This window comes from Rhineura floridana, chromosome 1 (assembly GCF_030035675.1).
Source record: "Rhineura floridana isolate rRhiFlo1 chromosome 1, rRhiFlo1.hap2, whole genome shotgun sequence".
NCBI lineage: Eukaryota > Metazoa > Chordata > Lepidosauria > Squamata > Rhineuridae > Rhineura > Rhineura floridana.
In genome coordinates this window covers 300,612,874-300,635,764 of record NC_084480.1, presented here as the reverse complement: position 1 = coordinate 300,635,764, position 22,891 = coordinate 300,612,874, and the positions used below count along the sequence as shown (strand labels likewise).

Here is a 22,891-nt window from a genome sequence, read left to right as displayed (position 1 = left end):
CTTTGTTTTCGTGGTTTTAAAAAATGGCAATCAAGAAAGTGGCTGAGAATCTGGAAGTAATTATGTTTCAGAAAATAATGGATGAGATTGAGATAACGAAACAAACCCTGCGGCAGGGCAGTAAGGAGTTGAAAATTGAACTGAGCAAAATGACGCAGGAGCTTAAAGAAATAGGGGATCCTGTGAGAGAGGAGAAGGAGATCAGAGATGAGAAAAGAAAAAATAAAGGGAAGATACAAGCCCTGGAGATTGGAACAAATGTGGAATTGGAAAAAGATCTGGAGTTTATGGATATTAGAAATAAAATCTGCTGTTTGGAATTTAACGTTATCTCTGAAGAAATTAATGAAGATATTAGAGATAAAGCTATCAATGGCTTGGATAATCTTCTGGACTGGAATGACGTGATGGAGCTTGATATAGAGAAAATCTATGGAATTAACAGCAGCCATGTGATAATGGAAAAACTCTCAAGAGATGAGCCAGTGCATTTTGCAAAAAAGAAGAACAGAGATATGACTTTACAACAATATTTCAGCAACTTATTCAGAATGGATGGCAAGAAAATATTTGGGATAGAGGAAATTCCCATCAGACTCTTATTATATGACTATGGCTATGACAGCAAGATTATTATGGAATACTGATAATGGAAGATTGGACACTGAAATTACTGGACTTAACAGGACTATTGAAGATGGAAGATGGAATTAATAGGGATAATGGAATAATGGCTATTGAAATTATTGGACCTAACAGATTTTGATGAGATGGATTAATCGATATGTTTATTTGGACTATGGTTATGACAATAAGATTATTATTATTATTAATGAGATGGATTAATCGACATTTTTATTTGGAGAAAAATTGATAGATATATTTCTTAAAGAATTGAAACCTCTCTTTAACTTTTTGTGGAAAGAATAAAGTAATGTTTATGAGATTTGATGATTAATTAAGATAACTACTGGAGGAAAGTGATTTTATAATATAATTTAAGAGACAGGATTGTTATATATTGTAGACCTATAACTGATGTGATCTGCGACAAATGGGAAGTCAACATTTTATTTTTTTGTTTAATCATTTTTGTTTTGTTTTGTTTTTTGTCTTTGAATGTTTTATGATTTTGTTTTGTATGTTTTATGAAAATTTGAATAAAAATTATTGTAAAAAAAAAAAGAAATGCCAATAACCTTACAATTTAAACCATTAGCCTGAAATAGGAACTCTGCCCAAGGAAAGAAGTGTCCTGCGTCTCCTTGATTATTTTCATTTTCTGACTTCCTCTCTGCAAATCTGTCACAAATCACAGCAAAATTTGAAAGCCTGTTATCACTTCAACCACATGCTAAAGCAACGAAGGTCTGTCAGTACCCTGGCATGCCAGCAGATGACATCATCACTCCTGTCTTGAAAAAAAAGCTTGTGTTCCCTCCTCTTCCTGATCCACTACACCACTGGTACAAGGTCAGGGCCAATCACTACACAATCCTCCAGGCTGAGGCGGAGGACTGTTGTTTGTTTGTGCTTCCCAGGCACTTTAGAACATCTCCAAAGCACCCACAACATACAGTAGGTCAGGCTGTTTGTCCACCTAGCCAAGTAATGCCTAGTATTGATTAGCTTCACCCCTCTTAACATCTTCCAGAACACCTGAGGGTCTTTATCTAGAGATGTCAGGGACTGAATCTGGGAGCTTGAGTTAAGATTGCCCATCCAGCCACTATATATGAAGAGTTAGTATAATCAAATCTTTGCTAGGATACTGCATGTTGTGCAAGGAACTCTGTACAAGCAAAGGGGATAGCTATCTTCCTCCTTTCAGAAAACAACCCTTCCCCCAGTCTACATAATGTGACAACCTCCAAATTTAGGCTGTAATCCTCTACACCAGAGATAGCCAACTTTATGCCCTCCAGATGTTATGGACTACAATTCCATTCTCCCCAACCATTGGCCATGCTGGCTAGTTCTGATAGGAGTTGTAGTCCAAAACATCTGAACTGCACCACATTGGCTACCGCTGCTATACACACTTCCCTAGGATTAAACATGCAGAGAATTGGCTTGTGAAAGAAATTTGAGGGGAAGCTGCTATTGAGTGATGGCAAAGCCACAATGTTCAAATGGAAGTTCATGTCAGTGGGCACCTGCAGTATTTTCAGGATCCCTGCTTGTACATTTGTTACAAGGCAAATCCCAAATCCTGCAGCACATTTGGATATGCTCTGGGAAATACAGATGGTGGCAGCAGCCTCTGTATCTAGCTCTAGATGCTGCACTTTGAGAAGGATATAAAACAGAGGATCCCAAACTTTTTGCTCCCCTTGAAAATTGCTGAGGGTACTGGTGGACCATGAAAAACTATGGAATGCTTTAGAAGACATGGGGGTGCCACAGCATCTGATTGTCCTGATGTGCAACCTATACTCTGCACAAGAGGCTACTGTAAGGACAGAATATGGCGAAACTGATTGGTTCCCAACTGGAAAGGGTGCGAGACAGGGGTGTATTTTATCACCCTATTTGTTTAATCTGTACGCAGAACATATCATACGGAAAGCGGGATTGGACCAAGATGAAGGAGGTGTGAAAACTGGAGGGAGAAACATCAATAATTTAAGATATGCAGACAATACCATACTACTAGCAGAAACCAGTAATGATTTAAAACCAATGCTGATGAAAATTAAAGAGGAAAGCACAAAAGCAGGACTACAGCTGAACGTCAAAAAGACTAAAGTAATGTCAACAGAAGATTTATGCAACTTTAAAGTGGACAATGTGGACATTGAACTTGTCAAGGATTATCAATACCTTGGCACAGTCATTAACCAAAATGGAGACAATAGTCAAGAAATCAGAAGAAAGCAAGGACTGGGGAGGGCAGCTATGAGAGAACTAGAAAAGGTCCTCAAATGCAAAGTCGTATCATTGAACACTAAAGTCAGGATCATTCAGACCATGTTCCCGATCTCTATGTATGGATGTGAAAGTTGGACAGTGAAAAAAGCGGATAAAAGAAAAATCAACTCCTTTGAAATGTGGTGTTGGAGCTTTGTGGATAACATGGACTGCGAAAAAGACAAATAATTGGGTGTTAGAACAAATTAAACCAGAACTATCATTATAAGCTAAAATGATGAAACTGAGGTTGTCATACTTTGGACACATCATGAGAACACATGATTCACTAGAAAAGACAATAATGCTGGGAAAAAGAGAAGGGGGTAGAAAAAGAGGAAGGCCAACAAGAGATGGATTGATTCCATAAAGGAAGCCACAGACCTGAACTTACAAGCTCTCAACATGGTGGTTCACGACAGATGCTGTTGGAGGTCACTGATTCATACAGTCGCCATAAGTCATAGTCAACTTGGAGCCACATAACAACAACAACAAACTGGTGGATCACTTAATTTTTTTTCTGTCTGTTGTAGAAATTGTAATGCACTGTGTGAGATGTATGCTTTTTAATTGTATTTCTATTGCTCCTTTTATTTCTTATATTGTATTTATTTCTTATATTGTATTACAATTTGCATGCCATAGACTTCACATTGTAAGACAATAAAATACACTATAATAAATAAAAGAAGCAACAAAAACACAATTAAAATCCATATGAATATTTAATGTGAACATGCCATGGACCACCTGAATGAAGCTCATGGACCATTGGTGGTCCACGGATCATAGTTTGGGAAGTCCAGATATAGACAAATTGGAATGGGTTCAGGGGAGGGCAATGGAGGTGGTCAGCAACAGTATGGAAAACAAATACTATTTATTTAAAATATTCAGTCCCCTTACCATTGTCCAGTAGTCCCCACAAAGCTAGCCTTAGTAGATCATATAACATTGATTCTGTTACAACTACACTAGCTCCCTTATGCTTCTAAGCCCAATTCAAAGTGCTGGTTTTGACTTATGAAGCTCTTTACAGCTCAGAACCCCAATATCTTCTGGATTGCCTCTCCTGATACGGACCTACCCGACCCTTAGATCTTCTTCTGAGTCCTTTCTCCAGGTTCCCGTTCTGCGGGAGGCTCAGAGTGTGGTGACAAAGGAGAGGGCCTTTTCAGTTGTGGCTTCCCATCTGTGGAATGCTGTCCCCAACGAGGTCTGCTGGCACCTTCACTGACATTTTTGGCACAAGACAAAGACTTATCTTTTTCCCAGGCATTTGATAGACTGCAATGATGTTTTGTTATTAATGTGCTGCCACATTTCCTATGGCTATTATGGGGGTTGCTTGTTCAGTTTTCATGGTATTATGTATTTATATTTATGTTTTTTAATGTATTGTAAGTGGCTTGGAAATGTTCAGGTTACAAATGACTAACAAGTTTAAATAAGAATAATGATGATATCAACAACAACCTGATCCAAAGCATGGTGGAGGATCTTGCCCATCTCCAGTACTCTAAAAAGATTCAAATGCCAGTCTAGTCAGATTTGATACACTGAAGGTGGGAGGCAGCATTGTGACCTTCCTCTCAGGCAGTAAAATGTCTTGGACCAACTGTACAAATGTGTAGGGAAATAGAATGATATTTCCCTGTATATGGCCACAACCCTCCTTCCCAAGGGTGGCAGACAGGGGATAGTCCCTGCACTCATGCTGTGCTTCTGAGGCATTCTGCCATAGCAGGGAGACACTCAACATAGCGAGCTGACTTGTGGATCCTGCTGGAACTGTTCCATTTTGAGTGACAGAGACAATTTCACTGACCTGTATTTTTTTCTTTTTGCTCCAATGCAAGTTCTTTAAAAATGGTTTGTGGGTTCAGATTGGAATGTGGAAAAGCTACCAAGATGATAGAAAACTATCAATTCAAGGTGCTGGTTTTGACCTATAAAGCCTTACACGGCTTGGGACCACAATACCTGATGAAACGCCTCTCCCGATACAAACCCACCTGTACACTACGTTCAAGATCAAAGGCCCTCCTCCAGGTGCCTACTCCAAGGGAAGCTCGGAGTCTGGCAACAAGGGAGAGGGCCTTCTCAGTGGTGGCCCCCAAATTATGGAATGATCTTCTTGATGAGGTGCGCCTGGCACCAACACTGTTATCTTTTCGGCGCCAGGTCAAGACTTTCCTCTTCTCCCAGGCATTTTAGCATGTGTTTTAAATTGTTTTTATATTGTTTTAAATTGTTTTTAAAATATGTGTTTAAATTGTATATTTGTTTTAATGTTTTTGATTGCTGTAAACCGTCCAGAGAGCTTCGGCTATGGGGCGGTATACAAATGCAATAAATAAATAAATAAAACCATCACAGCACCACTCTTTTTTTTAAATGGTGGACAGCATGCCTGAAGTGGGGGGCGTAGGGGACAAAGCTGATGGCTGAACCAATATCGAATTTGAGGTCTCTCATGCAAATTGTGAAGCTGGGAGAAGGCAGGTACACAAGCTGGATCAAGTCTTTGCAGTGGTTTTTCTCTGTCTTTGCATTATGTTTTATGTAATGGGAAGATCCAGATAATGGCTTAAAATATGCATATCATATAATAATATAATGTAATTTATGCTCCCAAACACTCTCTTTAGGCTTTAGCAGGGCCAGCCCCACGCATGCCGGAGCCCTTGGGTACAAGCCTGCCCTGGACCCCTCCGCTCCCCCTCCACGATCCACGGAACTTAAGCATCTGCGGACCGCAAGACAGGAGCTTCCATGCCGCCCGCCATCCCCCCACTAGCCCCACGCTTTACCTACCTTTCTGTTGTTTTTTGCGGTGAGCGCAGGTTTGCCATCAATCAAGATGGCGGCTGAGGTTTCCCTAAGGGGCTGAAGCCTTTGCCACCATCTTTGTTGATGGCAGCAACGTGTGCGTGTAGCGTGCATGCATGCCATCAGCAAAGATGGTGGCAGAGGCTTCAGCCCCTTAAGGAAACCTCAGCCGCCATCTTAATTGATGGCAAATCTGCACGCCGCAAAAAACAATGGAAAGGTAGGTAAAGCGGGGGGATAGCGGGGGGATGGCGGTGCGCGGATGCTTCCGTGAATCACGGAAGGAGAGCGGAGGGCCTCCTGTAGCTCCAGGGGCCCTCGGGCCAGTGCCCCACCTGGCCGCCGTTTAGAACCGGCCCTGCTTCCCAAGTGTCTCTTCGTTCACGAAATTCAGGATTTTCATCTTCACCATAATGTGGTGGTGCTCTCAATTGATAATGCTCTTAAATATGTTTTTCAGGTCTTCTATTCACATCTCAAAAAGCAGCCAGAAAGTTATCTCTTTCAGCCAACAGCTGTGCCATGATTAAAATGTGTCTTCTCAAGACTTGTTGTGCCTTGAGGTACAGGGGTAGCTATATTTACTCTCCCTGCTTCCCAATTCTCTGGTTGAGGTCACTCAAGTTTTTTCTGTAGGTTCTAAAGGTCTATCAACACTTTAGACCAATAGTTAGAAAATTCAATTTGCTGCAATGTATTAAGTTTGCTATAGGTACAAGAGCCAAACAGTAAAATAGGAGTAGTTCAAGATTGCCCCCCTTCAGAGTTGGAGAAAAAGCATTTTCAAAAGACAAGCGTTTCTGTACCCATTCTCCCCCTCCAGGAAGTCTGGGTGTACAGCCAAAATGTTGTTGTTGTTGTTATGTGCCTTCAAGTCGATTACGACTTATGGCGACCCTATGAATCAGCAACCTCCAAGAGCATCTGTCATGAACCACCCTGCTCAGATCTTGTAAGTTCAGGTCTGTGGCTTCCTTTATGGAATCAATCCATCTCTTATTTGGCCTTCCTCTTTTTCTACTCCCTTCTGTTTTTCCCAGCATTATTGTCTTTTCTAGTGAATCATGTCTTCTCATTATATGTCCAAAGTATGATAACCTTAGTTTCAACATTTTAGCTTCAAGTGATAGTTCTGGTTTAATTTGATCTAACTCCCAATTATTTGTCTTTTTCGCAGTCCATGGTATGCGCAAAGCTCTCCTCCAGCACCACACCTCAAACAAGTTGATTCTTCTCCTATCTGCCCCTTTCACTGTTCAACTTTCACATCCATACATAGAGATCTGGAATACCATGGTCTGAATGATCCTGACTTTGGTGTTCAGTGATACATCTTTGCATTTGAGGATCTTTTCCAGTTCTCTCACAGCTGCCCTCCCCAGTCCTAGCCTTCTTCTGATTTCTTGACTATTGTCTCCATTTTGGTTAATGACTGTGCCGAGGTATTAATAATCCTTGACAAGTTCAATGTCCTCATTGTCAACTGTAAAGTTACATAAATCTTCTGTTGTCATTACTTTAGTCTTCTTGACGTTCAGCTGTAGTCCTGCTTTTGTGCTTTCCTCTTTAACTTTCATCAGCATTCGTTTCAAATCATTACTGGTTTCTGCTAGTAGTATAGTATTGTCTGCATATCTTAAATTATTGATGTTTCTCCCTCCAGTTTTCACACCTCCTTCATCTTGGTCCAATCCTGCTTTCCGTATGATATGTTCTGCGTACAGATTAAACAAATAGGGTGATAAAATACACTCCTGTCTCACACCCTTTCCATTGGGGAACCAATCGGTTTCTCCATATTCAGGAGCTATTGGATGAAACCGATTATCTAGATTCATTTCAATCGTGGTTCAGGCCCGGTTTTGGCACTGAGACTGCCTTGGTCGCCCTGTTTGATGACCTATGTCGGGAGAGAGACAGAGGGAGTGTAACTCTGTTGATTCTCCTTGACCTCTCAGCGGCTTTTGATACCATCGACCATGGTATCCTTCTGGAGAGGCTTGCGGAGTTGGGAGTTGGAGGCACTGCTTGGCAGTGGTTCCGCTCCTACTTAGCGGGTCGCCTCCAGAAGATGTGCTTGGGGAACATTGCTCGACACCGTGGGTTCTCCAATGTGGGGTCCCGCAGGGTTCGGTTCTGTCTCCCATGCTTTTTAACATTTATATGAAGCCGCTGGGGGCGGTCATCAGGAGTTTTGGAGTGCGTTGTCATCAGTATGCTGATGACACGCAGCTCTACTTCTCCTTTACATCTTCTTCAGGTGAGGCAGTTGACGTGCTGAACCGTTGCCTGGCTGCGACAATGGACTGGATGAGAACTAACAGAGACTCAATCCTGACAAGACTGAGATGCTGTTGGTGGATGGTTTCTCTGATTGGATGGTGGATATATACCCTGTCCTGGATGGGGTTACACTCCCCCTAAAGGAACAGGTGCGTAGTCTGGGAGTCATCTTAGACTCTTCCCTCACACTTGAGGCTCATGTAGCCTCGGTGGCCCGGAATGCGTTCTACCAACTTCGGTTGGTAGCCCAGCTACGTCCCTATCTGAGTAAGGAGGACCTCACATCAGTGGTACATGCTATGGTAGCCTCGCGTCTGGACTACTGCAATGCGCTTTACGTAGGGCTACCTTTGAAGACGATTCGGAAGCTACAGCTAGTGCAACATGCGGCGGCCAGACTGCTAACAAGAACTAAGCGGTCTGAGCATATAACACCTGTGCTAGCCCATTTGCACTGGCTTCCAATATGCTTCCGGGCCAGATTCAAAGTGTTGGTACTTACCTATAAAGCCTTATATGGCGCGGGACCACGATATCTGTCGGAACGCCTCTCCCGATATGAACCGGCCCGTACACTACGGTCTACTACGAAGGCCCTCCTCCGGGTTCCGACTCATAGGGAAGCCCGGAGAGTGGTGACAAGATCTAGGGCCTTCTCAGTGGTGGCCCCCGAACTATGGAATGGTCTCCCCGAGGAGGTGCGCCTGGCGCCGACACTATCATCTTTTCGGCACCAGGTTAAAACCTTTCTCTTCTCTGAGGCATTTTAATTCCTGTTAATTCTAAATTATTATATTTTGATTTTAGACTGTACAGTTTTTTGTACAGTTTTGTATTGTGATATACTGTATTGTGTTATTTTTATTGTATTTTTAATGTTCACCGCCCAGAGAGCTGTTGCTAGTCGGGCGGTATATAAGCTTAATAAAATAAATAAATAAATAAATAAAATTCTGTCCTTACAGTAGCCTCTTGTCCAGAGTATAGGTTGCACATCAGGACAATCAGATGCTGTGGCATCCCCATTTCTTTTAAAGCATTCCATAGTTTTTCATGATCTACACAGTCAAAGGCTTTGCTGTAGTCTATAAAGCATAGGATGATTTTCTTCTGAAATTCCTTGCTCCGTTCCATTATCCAACGTATGTTTGCAATATGATCTCTGGTGCTTCTTCCCTTTCTAAATCCAGCTTGGATGTCTGGCATTTCTCGCTCCATATATGGTAAGAGCCTTTGTTGTAGAATCTTGAGCATTACTTTACTTGCATGGGATATTAAGGCAATGGTTCGGTAATTACTGCATTCTCTGGGATCCCCTTTCTTTGGAAGTGGGATATATATTGAACGCTTCCAGTCTGTGGGCCATTGTTTAGTTTTCCATATTTCTTGACAAATTCTTGTCAAAATTTGGACAGATTCAGTCTCAGTAGCGTGTAGCAACTCTATTGGTATGCCGTCTATTCCTGGTGATTTGTTTCTTCCAAGAATTTTAAGAGCAGCTTTCACCTCACATTCTAAAATTTCTGGTTCTTCATCATATGGTTCCTCCATGAATCAGTCAGTCAGTGTGTTCCCCTGTTGATTATTCAACATCCCTACTCATGGTTTAAATTTCCCTTTCATTTCTCTAATCTTTTGGAATAGGGCTCTTGTTCTTCCCATTTTGTTGTCCTTTTCTATTTCTATACAATAACTATTGTAATAGTTTTCTTTGTCCCTACGTATTCATTGTTGTATAGTTGCATTTAGGGTTCTGACAGTGTTTCTATCTCCTTTTGCTTTTGCGTTCCTTCTCTCTTTAACCATTTTAAGAGTTTCTTCAGTCATCCATTGAGGTCTTTCTCTCTGTTTAACAAGAGGTATTGTCTTTTTGCATTCTTCCCTGATCATGAGTCTGACTTCAATCCATAGTTCTTCTGGTTCTCTGTCAACTAAGTTTAAAGCCTCAAACCTGTTCCTTATTTGATCTTTATATGCTTCTGGGATGTTATTTAAATTGTATTTTGGCATTATGAGTGCTTTGTTGTTCTTCTTTAGCTTTACTCTGATTTTCGATACAATCAGTTCATGATCTGTACTGCAGTCTGCTCCTGGTCTTGTTTTTGCAGAAAGTATGGAACTTCTCCATCTTCTGTTTCCAATTATATAATCACTTTGATTCCTATATTGACCATCTGGTGATGTCCACGTGTACAGTCGTCTTTTTGGTTGCTCAAAAACTGTGTTGGCAAGAAACAAATCATTGGCTTCACAGAATTCAATAAGTCTTTCTCTTGCTTCATTTCTGTCACCTAAGCCCCATTTCTCCACAATTCCTAGTTCTTCTCTGTTCCCTACTTTTGCATTCCAGTCCCCCATGATTATCATATCTTGTTTTGGTGAGTGATCAATTATCTCCTGTACTTCTGCGTAAAATCTCTCCAATTCCTCTTCTTCTGCATTTGATGTTGGAGTGTAGACTTGGATGATGGTTATGTTAATAGGTTTCCCATTTAATCTCATTGATATCACTCGCTCAGACCTAATTGCTTTTGCTACATCACTTCTCGCTATTAAAGCAACCCCGTTTCTTCTTGATTTCTCATTTCCTGCATAAAATATTTTGTAGTTGCCTGACTGAAAATGTCCCATTCAAGTCCATTTTAATTCACTCACGCAAAGTATTGTAATGTTGATATGCTCCATTTCTTGCTTGACAATGTCTAACAGCCAAGATAGTAGATTCCAAATAAACAAGTCTTCGTTAAACATAAACAGTGAAGAGAACAGGAAATATCTTAGTATGATTTACTGCCAGCTTGGTAAGCCGGCAGTAACCTGGCCAATTTACCTATGAATTTATATGAATCTCTGAGAACATCTATGTTTATAAAACAGAAATCTATGAGAATGGAAAGGTGTTTGTTTGTAAGAGTGTCCCATGAGAATGTTTATGACAAATCTGCGGGAATGAATTTATGAGCGAAGACCATGGGAACATGCCTTCCCATAAAAAATAAAGTGTATGAAAAGCCAGGTGTCATAGCACTCAGGACCCCTCAGCTCTGCTAGAGTGGGGGGGTGTCAAGAAAGCAGGAGAACCATCCACCTATTCCATCCAGAACATCTGATGAGTGATGTATCATGACATGTATTCCTATGTCTTTTGTACTTTGGCTCTGTGATATGACTTACAGTTTAACTCAGTCCTTCATCTATTGTAACTTGCTTTAATTAAGATGTGCCTTCAGAGTTTTATTCTTTGATATTAAATGGATATCCAGCAATTTCTTTTGTGCAGATATATATATTTCTATTTTTCTGTTTCTGCAATGATGGCTAAGGCCACCTAGAATGCATTTTATTAGTTGTAATGTGCAAGATATTAATAAATAGTATATATTATAAAGACTATTCTGCTGTCTGAAGTCTGACTCCCAACTAGAAAATTTCTGGTACTTCCCAAGACTCAAGAATTCTTGAGTGGGATCTCTATCTTCCACCTGCGCTTGACGACTGCTATTGATAACCTGTGAGCTTTGGTGAACTAAAGTTCAATATACAAGAACTTTATGTAGTTACAGAGGAAGGGAGAAAGCAAGAACCCTCAACCCTGTGCATACACTGGCAAGTGGGTAGTCTTGCCGGTAACACTTATCTTCACCCTGTACTACCTCTCCCTTTTATCTCCCTACCTATAATATGTTCTTGCTACTTCTGAGGCCAAGGGAGTTCACTTCACTTGTGCACTGCACCCTTAGCAGCTGGCATCCTATAAATCACATGCTTGCAGCTACAGTAATTGCACAACTATGATGCAAGCTGGAAGGAGACTGTATTAACTTTCCAGCCCAAGTTCAAGAGCAGTAAGATTAAAACCAAAGCAAAAACCCTCAGAGCCAGTTGTAATTCAATCTCTTCAAGGATTGGTATTGCCAAAGGGCAACAGGGAGTGAAAGAGGGGGCAGCTTGCTACAAGTAAATACAGGACATTAAGAAGTGTTGATTGATATATCAATAAAATCTTAACAAACTCTGCCTGATAATGAACTCCTACTGACAACAATCTGGCAAAATTGGACTCAGTTACACACAGTAGTGTAGTGGCAAATTAAGAAGTGCAGGGTCCCTTCATGATAGTCACAGCCACCCCCCTTTTTTTTGCTGCTGGGTTGAGAATGAGATCCTTGTTAATGCCTTCTCCACAACAATAGACATCCCTTAGAGCCAATAAGCATGATAGGGGGAATGTTAAGTACTAAAAAGAGTCTTCTCAGTGGCTGATTCACCTCCTGTCACTCTGATTGGTTCCAATCAGCAGGAAAGGACAAGGAACAGCATGTTAGAAGACTCTTCTCAGTGGCTAACACACTCCCCTGTCATGCTGTTTGGCTCACAGGATGCTGGAGACATTGGGACCCTGCTGGGACCCTGTTCCCCAAAATGTAAAGGGTCTATGTTCCCCCAATACTCCAGATGACTACATCCCTGGTTACTCAAATCACTTGCTGGATTGTGCTCTCACAGTTGGCAACTTTAAAATCAATTGGACGTAAGATAGTCAAGATTAAGTCCTGTGGGTTGAATCCAATATAGTACTACGGGAAAGTACCATTAGTGCAAGGATTTGCCAGTAAAGCATCAATTAAAAGCAATATTGTGACTGAGAGGTTGCCTGTAGCAACAATTAGGAAATGTGAAATAAGCTGACCACTACAAATTGTAACGCAGATAGAAATAAAGATTTCAGTATTACCAGTTCAGTCAATCATCTTATCTAACAAGACGTGTCTGAGCTTTTGAGAAGTGTCTATAGTACATGATTCTCACACATCAGATCAGGGAGAGGGGAAACACAGCCTTCTATGACAAAGGTTGGAACTTGATAGAGACTTGAGTGCTGGCACCTCTTTAAAAATTGCAGTAAATTCTAGAGACCCGGCAAGCTGTGCTAGCATTACATAGGGCAGCTGTTTCATGTCTATTGGTCATGCCTATTGGTCTTAAAGGGGGTAAGATTATACCCCATATATATATAGAGAGAGAGAGCTTTGAGGATGGAATGCTCAAAGGGGCTTCATTTGCAGAAGCTAAGTAGTGGTGGTACTGTCCTCCAGGTTCAGGCCATGTGGTGCCAATGTGTCCAGAGAGTATATCCAAAAGTTCTCCCTTTTGGTCAATGCTGCTGAATCTGCTGGCATCTCTATCGCTGTTATGGAAAAGTCCAACAGGCTATGACCCTCAATGTTAAAATGCTTTGCAACTTGTTGCTCCACTTTTGTTTGTTAAGATTGCCGACTTGTGGTTCCTGAAGCGTGTGCTTAGGTCAGTTGTGGTTTTTCCTACATATTGGATATGACATCCTGGTCTTTTGCATTCGATGATGTAAATTATATTGCAGGACCTGCAGGTGATGTTCTGTTTGATGTAATAGGTCCTGCCTGTCCTAGTGCTTGTAAAAGTAGCTGTCTCCCTGAGGTACACACAGGTGATACAGCGTTTGGAGTGACATGGATGAGACCCAGGATTGGTGACAGGTGGCTTAAGCACAACTCTCACTAAAAGTCTGCGCAAATTAGGAGGCTGGAGAAATGTTACAACAGGAGGCCTGCTGATGGCTCTAGCAAGATGTTCAGAGTTGGCCAGCAATGGGTAGCTCTTCCTGATTGCTTGGTGATAGTTAGGAGATGCTGGATGGAAATCTACCACAAATGGAATCCGTTGCTCTCTGCAACTAACTATAGAACCCCTTTATTCAATCCTGCATGATGGCAGGCAGACGCTCCCATTGCATTCACCACTTAAACCACATACCCTCAAGATACAGAGGCAATTGAGATGAAGGCTGCTGCTTCTTGCTGACTCAACCAGAAAGTCTATGGATAACAGGTAGAGCTGCACGTGTTGATCAAGTGAGCATGTGCAGTTTTCTAAACTGTCTAGATTCTACATATACAGCAGATAGGTAGACAAAAATTCTTGATTTTCACAGGAGAGCTGTGGTGTCCCTTGTGATGTTCCTATATTAATGTATATATGGTAAGTGTTGTTGTTTTAGAAGATACATGGTAAGTGGAGTGAAAGAGGGGGAGTGAATGGGCAGTAGAATGCGAGATGATTGGCTGAGTGTTTAAAATGGCTGAATGTATAAAAGGAAGAGTGAGAATGGAATCTGGGGGGGAGAAGAGAAAGAGGTGGATGTTGATAGGTGGATGTGGTGTGAATTTGAGAGAGTTGTTTGCCAGGAGAGTGTGAAGAAGGAGGGAGGTGGAGTTCGGATTAGTATTGAGTAAAACCATATGCTTATGTGCCTTAAGAAGAAATCTTGTTAATCTTGTTAGCTTTGTTATCTGTAATAAATACTTAATTTGGTTTACCAAAGGCCTGAGCCTTGGCTGGGGTTTCACAGACCAGAAGGGAGGGTAAGGTAATGACCAAGGCTGAAGGGGAACTGTAACAAATGGTGGCAGCGGTGAAGAGAATAACAATACCAGTATTCAGAGTCTCTGGGAATACTAGTATTGGGACGTTACTGGTGGTTGCCTAGCAGGGGGATCTGTTGAGATCTGTGCTACAGAGGGGAGAGAAACCATAAGAGAGAGCGGTCCGGACTGGTGGAGTCCCTGGTGGTGCCTAGAGACAGGCAGTAACCATGAGCAGGTAGGAACCTGACAGGGAGAGCCAGGGAAGGACGCATCACACGTGGTGTCAGTAGCGGTGGGATACGAACAACAGAGAATCCAGATACAGTGGTGTGGCAAACAGAAATAACAAAACAAGATTTCTTGTGAGAGTGACTGGCAAAGAGTGTGTGGCAAAGAGTGAGTGAACTCAAACACCATGGCTGAATACATAAAAATGAAAAGAGAGGAGCTGGTGGAGAAGTGCATAACATTCAATTTACCTCACGAGGGTAAAGGGGTAGATGAATTGAGGGTAGCACTTATAGGATTTGCTACTGTCCAGCAAAAACAACCTGTCAGAGAAGAGACCCCAGAAGGATATTTAAGCAATCCCGCTTATATAGAGTACTTGAGAGAGAAGTTAAGATGGGAGGCTGAGGAAAAAGACAAGCAGAGGCTGAGGAAAAAGACAAGCAGAGGGAGTTGGAAGCTGAGAGATTGAGGATGGAAGCTGAGAAGTTGAAGATGGAAACTGAGAGAATGAGAATGGGGTTTGAGGAGAGGGAGAAGCAACGAGCAGTGGATGCCGAATTACAGGTAGAAAAGTTAAAATTTGAAAGAGAGAAGTTTCATTCTGATGAAACAAGAAAGGACAGAGATGGAGCAAAAATAAAAATTACTCCAAAGGACTTTGCTGTCTATGAGCCTGGTCAAGATCCTCAAATTTACCTCAGCACCTTTGAAAGAGCAGCTCAGTTGTGGGGGCTACCTGAAGATAAATACATGCAGTATTTATCAAATCTGATTAAAGGGGAATTGGCTGAGGTATACCAATATTTCCCCTCAGACAAGCCCGTCACCTATGCTGAATTCAAAGAAGCAGTGTTTAAAAGATTCAGACTGGGGCCTGATTATTTTAGAAAGCTTTTCAGAAATTGCCAGATACAGACAGGGAGGTCTTTTGTGGAACTGGGAGCAAAGTTGATGGATATATTTGGAAAGTGGATGAGTAGTGCCAAAGCTCAGTCAGTGGAAGAGGTGAAAAGCCTCATGATACTGGATCAATTATACCATCAGTTACCACCAGAAATAAGGCTCCTGGTCAAAGACCGTTCCCCTACATCTGTGCAGGAGGCCGCAGAGATGGCGGATCACTTCGCCTCCAATAGAACTGGCTGGGTGGGGAAAACATCAAGAGAGTTTAAACCCAGACCATATAGTGCTGGCAGAAGGGATGTGGTACCACAGCGAGTGAGTCCTCCATTAAAATCTGAAGGGCACAGGACACCCCAGAGTGGATCTGTGTACCCTAAAAGTGAGGAGAAATTATGCTACAAATGTGGTAGACCGGGGCACCTACGTTTTCAATGTGAGGTTGCCAACCCCATTAGTAATCCTGCTCAGACAAGGGCAGTGAAAACAGAGCCCAAGGCTTTAGAAACAGCGAAAAAGGTTCAGTTCTGCCAGATAAACTGGACAGAAGTAACAGACCTTGATTCAAGTCTGAGAGAGGAAGTGAGTGTACAAGGGGCAAGTTATTGGGCATTGCTTGATACTGGTGCCGCTCAGACATTACTGAGGCCAGATTTAATAAAATCTGAGGTAATATTACCTCAGGAAACTGTGACTATCCAAGGAGTGAGGGGTCAACCAGAAAGTTTGCCTGTGGCCCTGGTGGATATGACTTGGAGAGGCCAAGAGGGCCGATATAAAGTAGGCATTAATGCCCAGCAACAAGAACCAGTAATACTGGGAAGGGATGGGCGCCCAAGGAAAGATCTATGTAGTGACCAGACAGCAAATTGGCAGAGAAAAAGAAGCCATATTAAGGGGGGCTGAAACAAACAGGGTGGAATCTGTTAACCAGTCTCAGGTCACCATAGCAACCACTAGCAGGCCTGCTGAAGAAGACAAACTGTATCAAGTGGTCTCTGGGGAAGAAGCAGATCAATTCAGGGAAGAGCTGCATAAAGATATAAGTTTGAAGCAGATAAAGGAACAAGCTCTGACCCAACAGATTCCTTTCACTGACAAACTGAGGAATCAAGTTGTGTGTGAGAATGGGATTTTATATAGACTGTGGATGTCTGCTGAGAGAAAGGATGAATGTGAACCAGTGAAGCAATTGATAGTACCTAGCAAATACAGAACCAGATTGCTAGAGGTAGCCCACGATGTCCCATGTGCAGGACATCTGGGAATAAAAAAGACCAAGAGGAGATTGGCTGCACATTATTATTGGCCAAATATCTCCAGGGATGTAAAACAACATTGTCTATCTTGTGGAATATGCCAAAAGGTGGGAAACAGTGGAGTAAAGACCAAGGCACCCTTAAAGCCCCTTCCTATAACTGGACAACCCTTTTATAGAGTGGGAATAGATTTGGTGGGCCCTTTTTCCAAACCCACAAGGCATGGCAAGAAATATCTAGTGGTGGTGGTGGATTTTGCCACCAGGTACCCAGACGCAGAAGCACTGAGATCTGTAGAAGCCCCTGTAGTGGCAGAGGCTTTATTAAAAATCTTTATGAGGCTGGGTTTCCCTCATGAAGTGCTGACAGATCAAGGCAGTGTATTCATGGGAGAAGTGATGCAATGTATGTGGAAATGTTGTGGTCTAAAACATCTAAAGACCACTACTTACCATCCCGCCACTAATGGGCTAACTGAGAGATTCAATGGAGTTTTGAAGGGCATGATCAGAAGCTATGTTCAAGATCACCCACAAGACTGGGATGAACGTTTGGGATGCTTCTTATTTGCATACAGAGAAGTCCCTCAGGAGTCAACAGGCTTCTCACCCTTTGACCTAATGTTTACTAGAAAAGTGAGGGGACCTTTGGAACTGCTAAAAAATTCATGGGAAGGAACTCTGGGAGAGTACAAGACTTCTGTAGTAGATTTTGTATTGGAATTCTGCAATAAATTAACATCAATGATGGAAGTAGTGAAAGAGAATTTGAGTCATGCACAGGAGAAGCAAAGTTACTGGTATGACAGAACAGCCAGAGAACGTGTGTATGATGTGGGAGATATGGTTATGGCGTTCATACCCAGGAAACATGACAAATTACAGGCTAAGTGGGAAGGACCATATACCATCAGAGAAAGGCTTGACACAGTGTCGTATGTAATTACCACAGACCAATTAAACAAAAGCAAAGTGGTTCATGTAAATATGTTGAAGCCTTACCATACCAGGGATGTACAGGTGTTGCAAGTTACCTTATTCCCTGAGGGAAGTGGGCTTGAACTTCCAGATTTGGTACAGGAAAGCAAAGACAAAGAAGGGGTAGATCAAGTGGAATGGTCAGAGGAGGTGAAGGAGGAAGTAAAAGAGGAGATTCTGAGAGTTTTGAAAACCTATAGGAATCTCTTTAGCAACAAACCTGGCTGAACCAGTATAGTTATACATTCCATTGATACTGGAGATCATGCCCCAATCAGATCTGTTCCGTACCGTGTGAATGGGAAAGTTTTGAATGAGATCAAAAAGGAGGTGGAAGATATGCTGGAATTAGGAGTGATCAGGGAATCCATCAGTCCCTGGGCCTCAAGTATTGTTCTGGTTCCGAAAAAAGATGGAACGACAAGGTTTTGCATTGATTATCGGCTAATCAATAAAATTACTGTCCCAGATGCGTATCCTATGCCTAGGGTAGACGCAATGTTAGAGTTATTGGGGGCAGCAACCATTATCTCTACACTAGATCTCTGTAAAGGATTTTGGCAAATGGAACTAGACGAGCAATCCAGAGCCAAAACTGCCTTCAGTACACCAGATGGGTTATATGAGTTTGTGACCTTACCCATGGGACTAAGGAACTCACCAAGTTCATTTCAGAGGCTAATCAATACTGTGTTGCGAGGCATGTCAGATTTTGCAGTGGCCTATATCGATGACGTGGCCATTTTTAGCAAGTCGGTGCCTGAGCATGTCCAACACCTGACAACAGTATTGGAGGCCTTAAGAAAAGCAGGCCTCACAATAAAAGCTAAGAAATGCCAGTTTGGACTAAAGGAAGTAATTTATTTAGGACATAAGGTGGGGAGTGGGAAAATCACCCCCTTATGGAGCAAGGTGGAGCCAATACAAGCGTGGCCGATCCCCTTAACCAAAAAACAAGTAAGGGCATTTCTGGGTGTGGCTGGATTTTATAGGAAGTTTGTGAGAAATTTTGGGGAAATAGCAACCCCCTTGCATGAATTAACAAAGAAGAAGTGTTCTGAGCGTGTGGTATGGACGGATGAATGTCAGAAGGTTTTGATCTACTGAAGCAAGCCTTGTGCCAAGGACCCATATTAATAGCACCAGACTATGAGAAACCATTAATCGTGGCTACAGATGCGTCGGACCTGGTGCTGGGAGTCATCTTGCTACAGGAGAGAGAAGGCACCAGACATCCAGTGGCGTACCTGAGTCGCAAGCTGACGCCGAGGGAGAAAAACTATTCGTCGGTCCAGAAGGAGTGCCTAGCGGTCGTGTGGGGACTGAACAAGTTGCGCCCATACGTGTGGGGACGAAGATTCACAGTGACTACGGATCATCGGGCCTTGTTATGGTTGCAGACTATGAAAAACCATAACACTATGCTGCAGAGGTGGTCCTGGGCCCTACAGGACTATCAAGTGGACTTCCAGTTCATAAAAGGCAAGGACAATGTACTGGCCGATGGACTTTCCAGGCAAGTGGCTGGGACTGCAGTGACGTGACCAGACAGAGGAACAAAGAAAGACATTTTCCCCATAGAGACTTTTATTTGTTAACGCAACGTATAAATCCTGGAACAGGAATAATACTCTGCTGTTGTTTAAGCGGGGGGAAATTTGATGTTCCTATATTAATGTATATATGGTAAGTGTTGTTGTTTTAGAAGATACATGGTAAGTGGAGTGAAAGAGGGGGAGTGAATGGGCAGTAGAATGCGAGATGATTGGCTGAGTGTTTAAAATGGCTGAATGTATAAAAGGAAGAGTGAGAGTGGAATCTGGGGGGGAGAAGAGAAAGAGGTGGATGTTGATAGGTGGATGTGGTGTGAATTTGAGAGAGTTGTTTGCCAGGAGAGTGTGAAGAAGGAGGGAGGTGGAGTTCGGATTAGTATTGAGTAAAACCATATGCTTATGTGCCTTAAGAAGAAATCTTGTTAATCTTGTTAGCTTTGTTATCTGTAATAAATACTTAATTTGGTTTACCAAAGGCCTGATCCTTGGCTGGGGTTTCACAGACCAGAAGGGAGGGTAAGGTAATGACCAAGGCTGAAGGGGAACTGTAACAAATGGTGGCAGCGGTGAAGAGAATAACAATACCAGTATTCAGAGTCTCTGGGAATACTAGTATTGGGACGTTACTGGTGGTTGCCTAGCAGGGGGATCTGTTGAGATCTGTGCTACAGCGGGGAGAGAAACCATAAGATAGAGCGGTCCGGACTGGTGGAGTCCCTGGTGGTGCCTAGAGACAGGCAGTAACCACGAGCAGGTAGGAACCTGACAGGGAGAGCCAGGGAAGGACGCCTCACATCCCTCATTGGTTAAGAACAATGGAAGGCGGGAGTAGGCTGATTTCTCACAAAATGATTGGGCAGAAAACTGCCTCCACACTTTGCCTTGTATCTCTAGATCTACAAAGGCAGAGACTTGCTTTTTAAAAAAAATGAAAGCTGGGAATCCAGACCACCTAATAGGCTAAGCAGGCACCAGATAGCATGGCTAGAATCCAGGTAAACCCAGCTAATTGGGCAATATGACAACCCTAACTCCTGAAAGAGGCGGTAGTGAGACCACTCCTGAAGAGACCCTCCCTGGACCCAGAAAATCTTAATAACTATAGGCTGGTGGCAAATGTTCCATTCCTGGGCAAAGTGCTTGAACGAGTGGTTGCGGGCCAGCTCCAGACACTCTTGCATGAGACCGATTATCTGGATCCATTTCAGTCGGGTTTCAGGCCTGGTTTTGGCACGGAAACAGCCTTGGTCGCCCTGTATGATGACCTCTGTCGGGAGAGAGACAGGGGGAGTGTGACTCTGTTGATTCTCCTTGATCTCTCAGTGGCTTTCAATACCACCGACCACGGTATCCTTCTGGGGAGCCTGGCTGAGTTGGGAGTGGGAGGTACTGCATTGCAGTGGTTCCGCTCATACTTGGCGGGTCGTCTCCAGAAGGTGGTGCTTGGGGAACATTGCTCGGCACCCTGGACTCTCCAGTATGGGGTTCCACAGGGGTCAGTTCTGTCCCCCATGCTGTTCAACATCTACATGAAACCGTTGGGTGCGGTCATCTGGAGCTTTGGTGTGCGTTGCCATCAGTATGCTGATGACACGCAGCTCTATTTCTCCTTTTCATCTTCTTCAGGTGAGGCTGTCAATGTGCTGAACCAGTGTCTAGCTGCAATAATGGACTGGATGAGGGCTAATAAACTGAGGTTCAATCCAGACAAGACCAAGATGCTGCTAGTGGGTGGTTCTTCTGACTGGATAGTGGATGTCCAACCTGTCCTGGATGGGGTTGCACTCCCCCTGAAGGAGCAGGTTCGTAGCTTGGGGGTTCTCCTAGAAGTCACTTGAGGCTCAGATAACCTTGGTGGCACGGAGTGCCTTCTGTCAGCTTTGGTTGGTGGCCCAGCTGCGCCCCTATCTGGACAGGGATAACCTCGCTTCAGTTGTCCACGCTCTGGTAACCTCTAAGTTAGATTAATGCAATGCACTCTACGTTGGGCTGCCTTTGAAGATGGTTCGGAAACTGCAGCTTGTGCAAAATGCAGTGGCCAGATTGGTAACAGGGACCAGACGGTCTGAACATATAAAACCGATTCTGGCCCGCTTGCATTGGCTGCCTGTATGTTTCCAAGCTCGATTCAAGGTGCTGGTTTTAACCTATAAAGCCTTACACGGCTTGGGACCACAATATCTGATGGAATGCCTCTCCCGATACGAACCCACCCATACACTACACTCAACATCCAAGGCCCTCCTCTGGGTGCCTATTCTGAGGGAAGCTGGGAGTCTGGCAACAAGGGAGAGGGCCTTCTCAGTGGTGGCCCCCAAATTATGGAATGATCTTTTAGACGAGGTGCGCCTGGCGCCAACACTGTTATCTTTTCGGTGTCAGGTCAAGACTTTTCTCCCAGGCATTTTAGCATGTGTTTTTAAATTGTTTTAAATTTTTAAATTGTGTTTTAAATTGTTTTTAAAAGATGTGTTTTAAATTTGTATATTTGTTTTTAATGTTTTTAGTTGCCGTAAGCTGCCCAGATAGCTTCGACTATGGGGCAGTATATAAATAAAATAAATAAATAATTCTGACCCAAGTTCTAATCTGTTCCATGTGCATTTTGCACATGATCTTTTCCCCATCCAGTGCAATGATAAATAATAATAAAATAATAAAAAATTTATTTTTATGCCACCTATGCTCCCCTCTCCTGTTCCTGTTATTAATAACGTCCATTACTTAAAAATATGAAAGGTTAAGCAACCCATCTTAAAATATGCAGTCCTTTCATGAGGTCCTCCACATCAAGGCAGAGCTATCTAAAGCAGAACATATTTCTTACCATGCTGTATAATTCCATGTTCCAGCAATCTACGGCCAAGTTGTTCAGCTTCAGGCCTTGTGGTGGCCTCTCCTTCCTGGATCAACCAATCAATGAGCTGAGCTGCCATGAAAGTACGTTCATATTTTATTCCTTCCTCTTCCCTGGCTTGTAAAAGGGCATTTTCAGTATTCATCAGTCTGTGATGAAAGGAGGGGAGGAAAAATTCACACATGTAGGTTAAACTGCAGAAATATACTCAAGGTTCTAATTCCATGTTTCTTCAGGTTTACCCAGGGATCGAACAAGTTCATAAGTAACCCAAGGAGTTACTCTGAGTTAGGAGCGATGTTGGGAGCCTTAAGTATGCAGTGCCCAGAATTGGGAGGAGCCACTGTTCAGAAGCAAAGCACGTGTTTTAATGCAGAAGGTCTGGTGTTTAGTCCACATATGGTTGAACCATATGTTAATGCAGCAAATATGTGTTCCCAAACACACCTCCCAATTCTCCTCTGTAAGCGCCCCCTCACCATCCACACCAATAGGGGAAGGGCCATAGCTCAATGGTAAAACATCTGCTTTGGATTCAGAAGCTCCCAGAGCCAGGCTCAATCCCCAGCATCTCTGGGTAGGTCTGGGAAAGACCTCTGTCTGGAGTCTTAGAAAGTCACTGCCAATCAGTGTGGACAATACCAAGCTAGATAGACCAATAGTCTAACTCTGTATAAAGCAG

At 42.9% G+C, this 22,891-nt stretch overlaps 1 protein-coding gene across 1 annotated transcript in view; it reads right to left on the bottom strand.

Annotated features, from left to right (window-relative positions):
* Positions 1–22,891, bottom strand: part of DEPTOR (DEP domain containing MTOR interacting protein) — a 108,977-nt gene that overhangs the window by 52,100 nt on the left and 33,986 nt on the right. Inside the window, exon 5 of the mRNA XM_061605739.1 lies at positions 22,180–22,358. Within this exon, the coding sequence (XP_061461723.1) occupies positions 22,180–22,358 (179 nt within the window). The remainder of the gene's footprint in view (positions 1–22,179; positions 22,359–22,891) is intronic.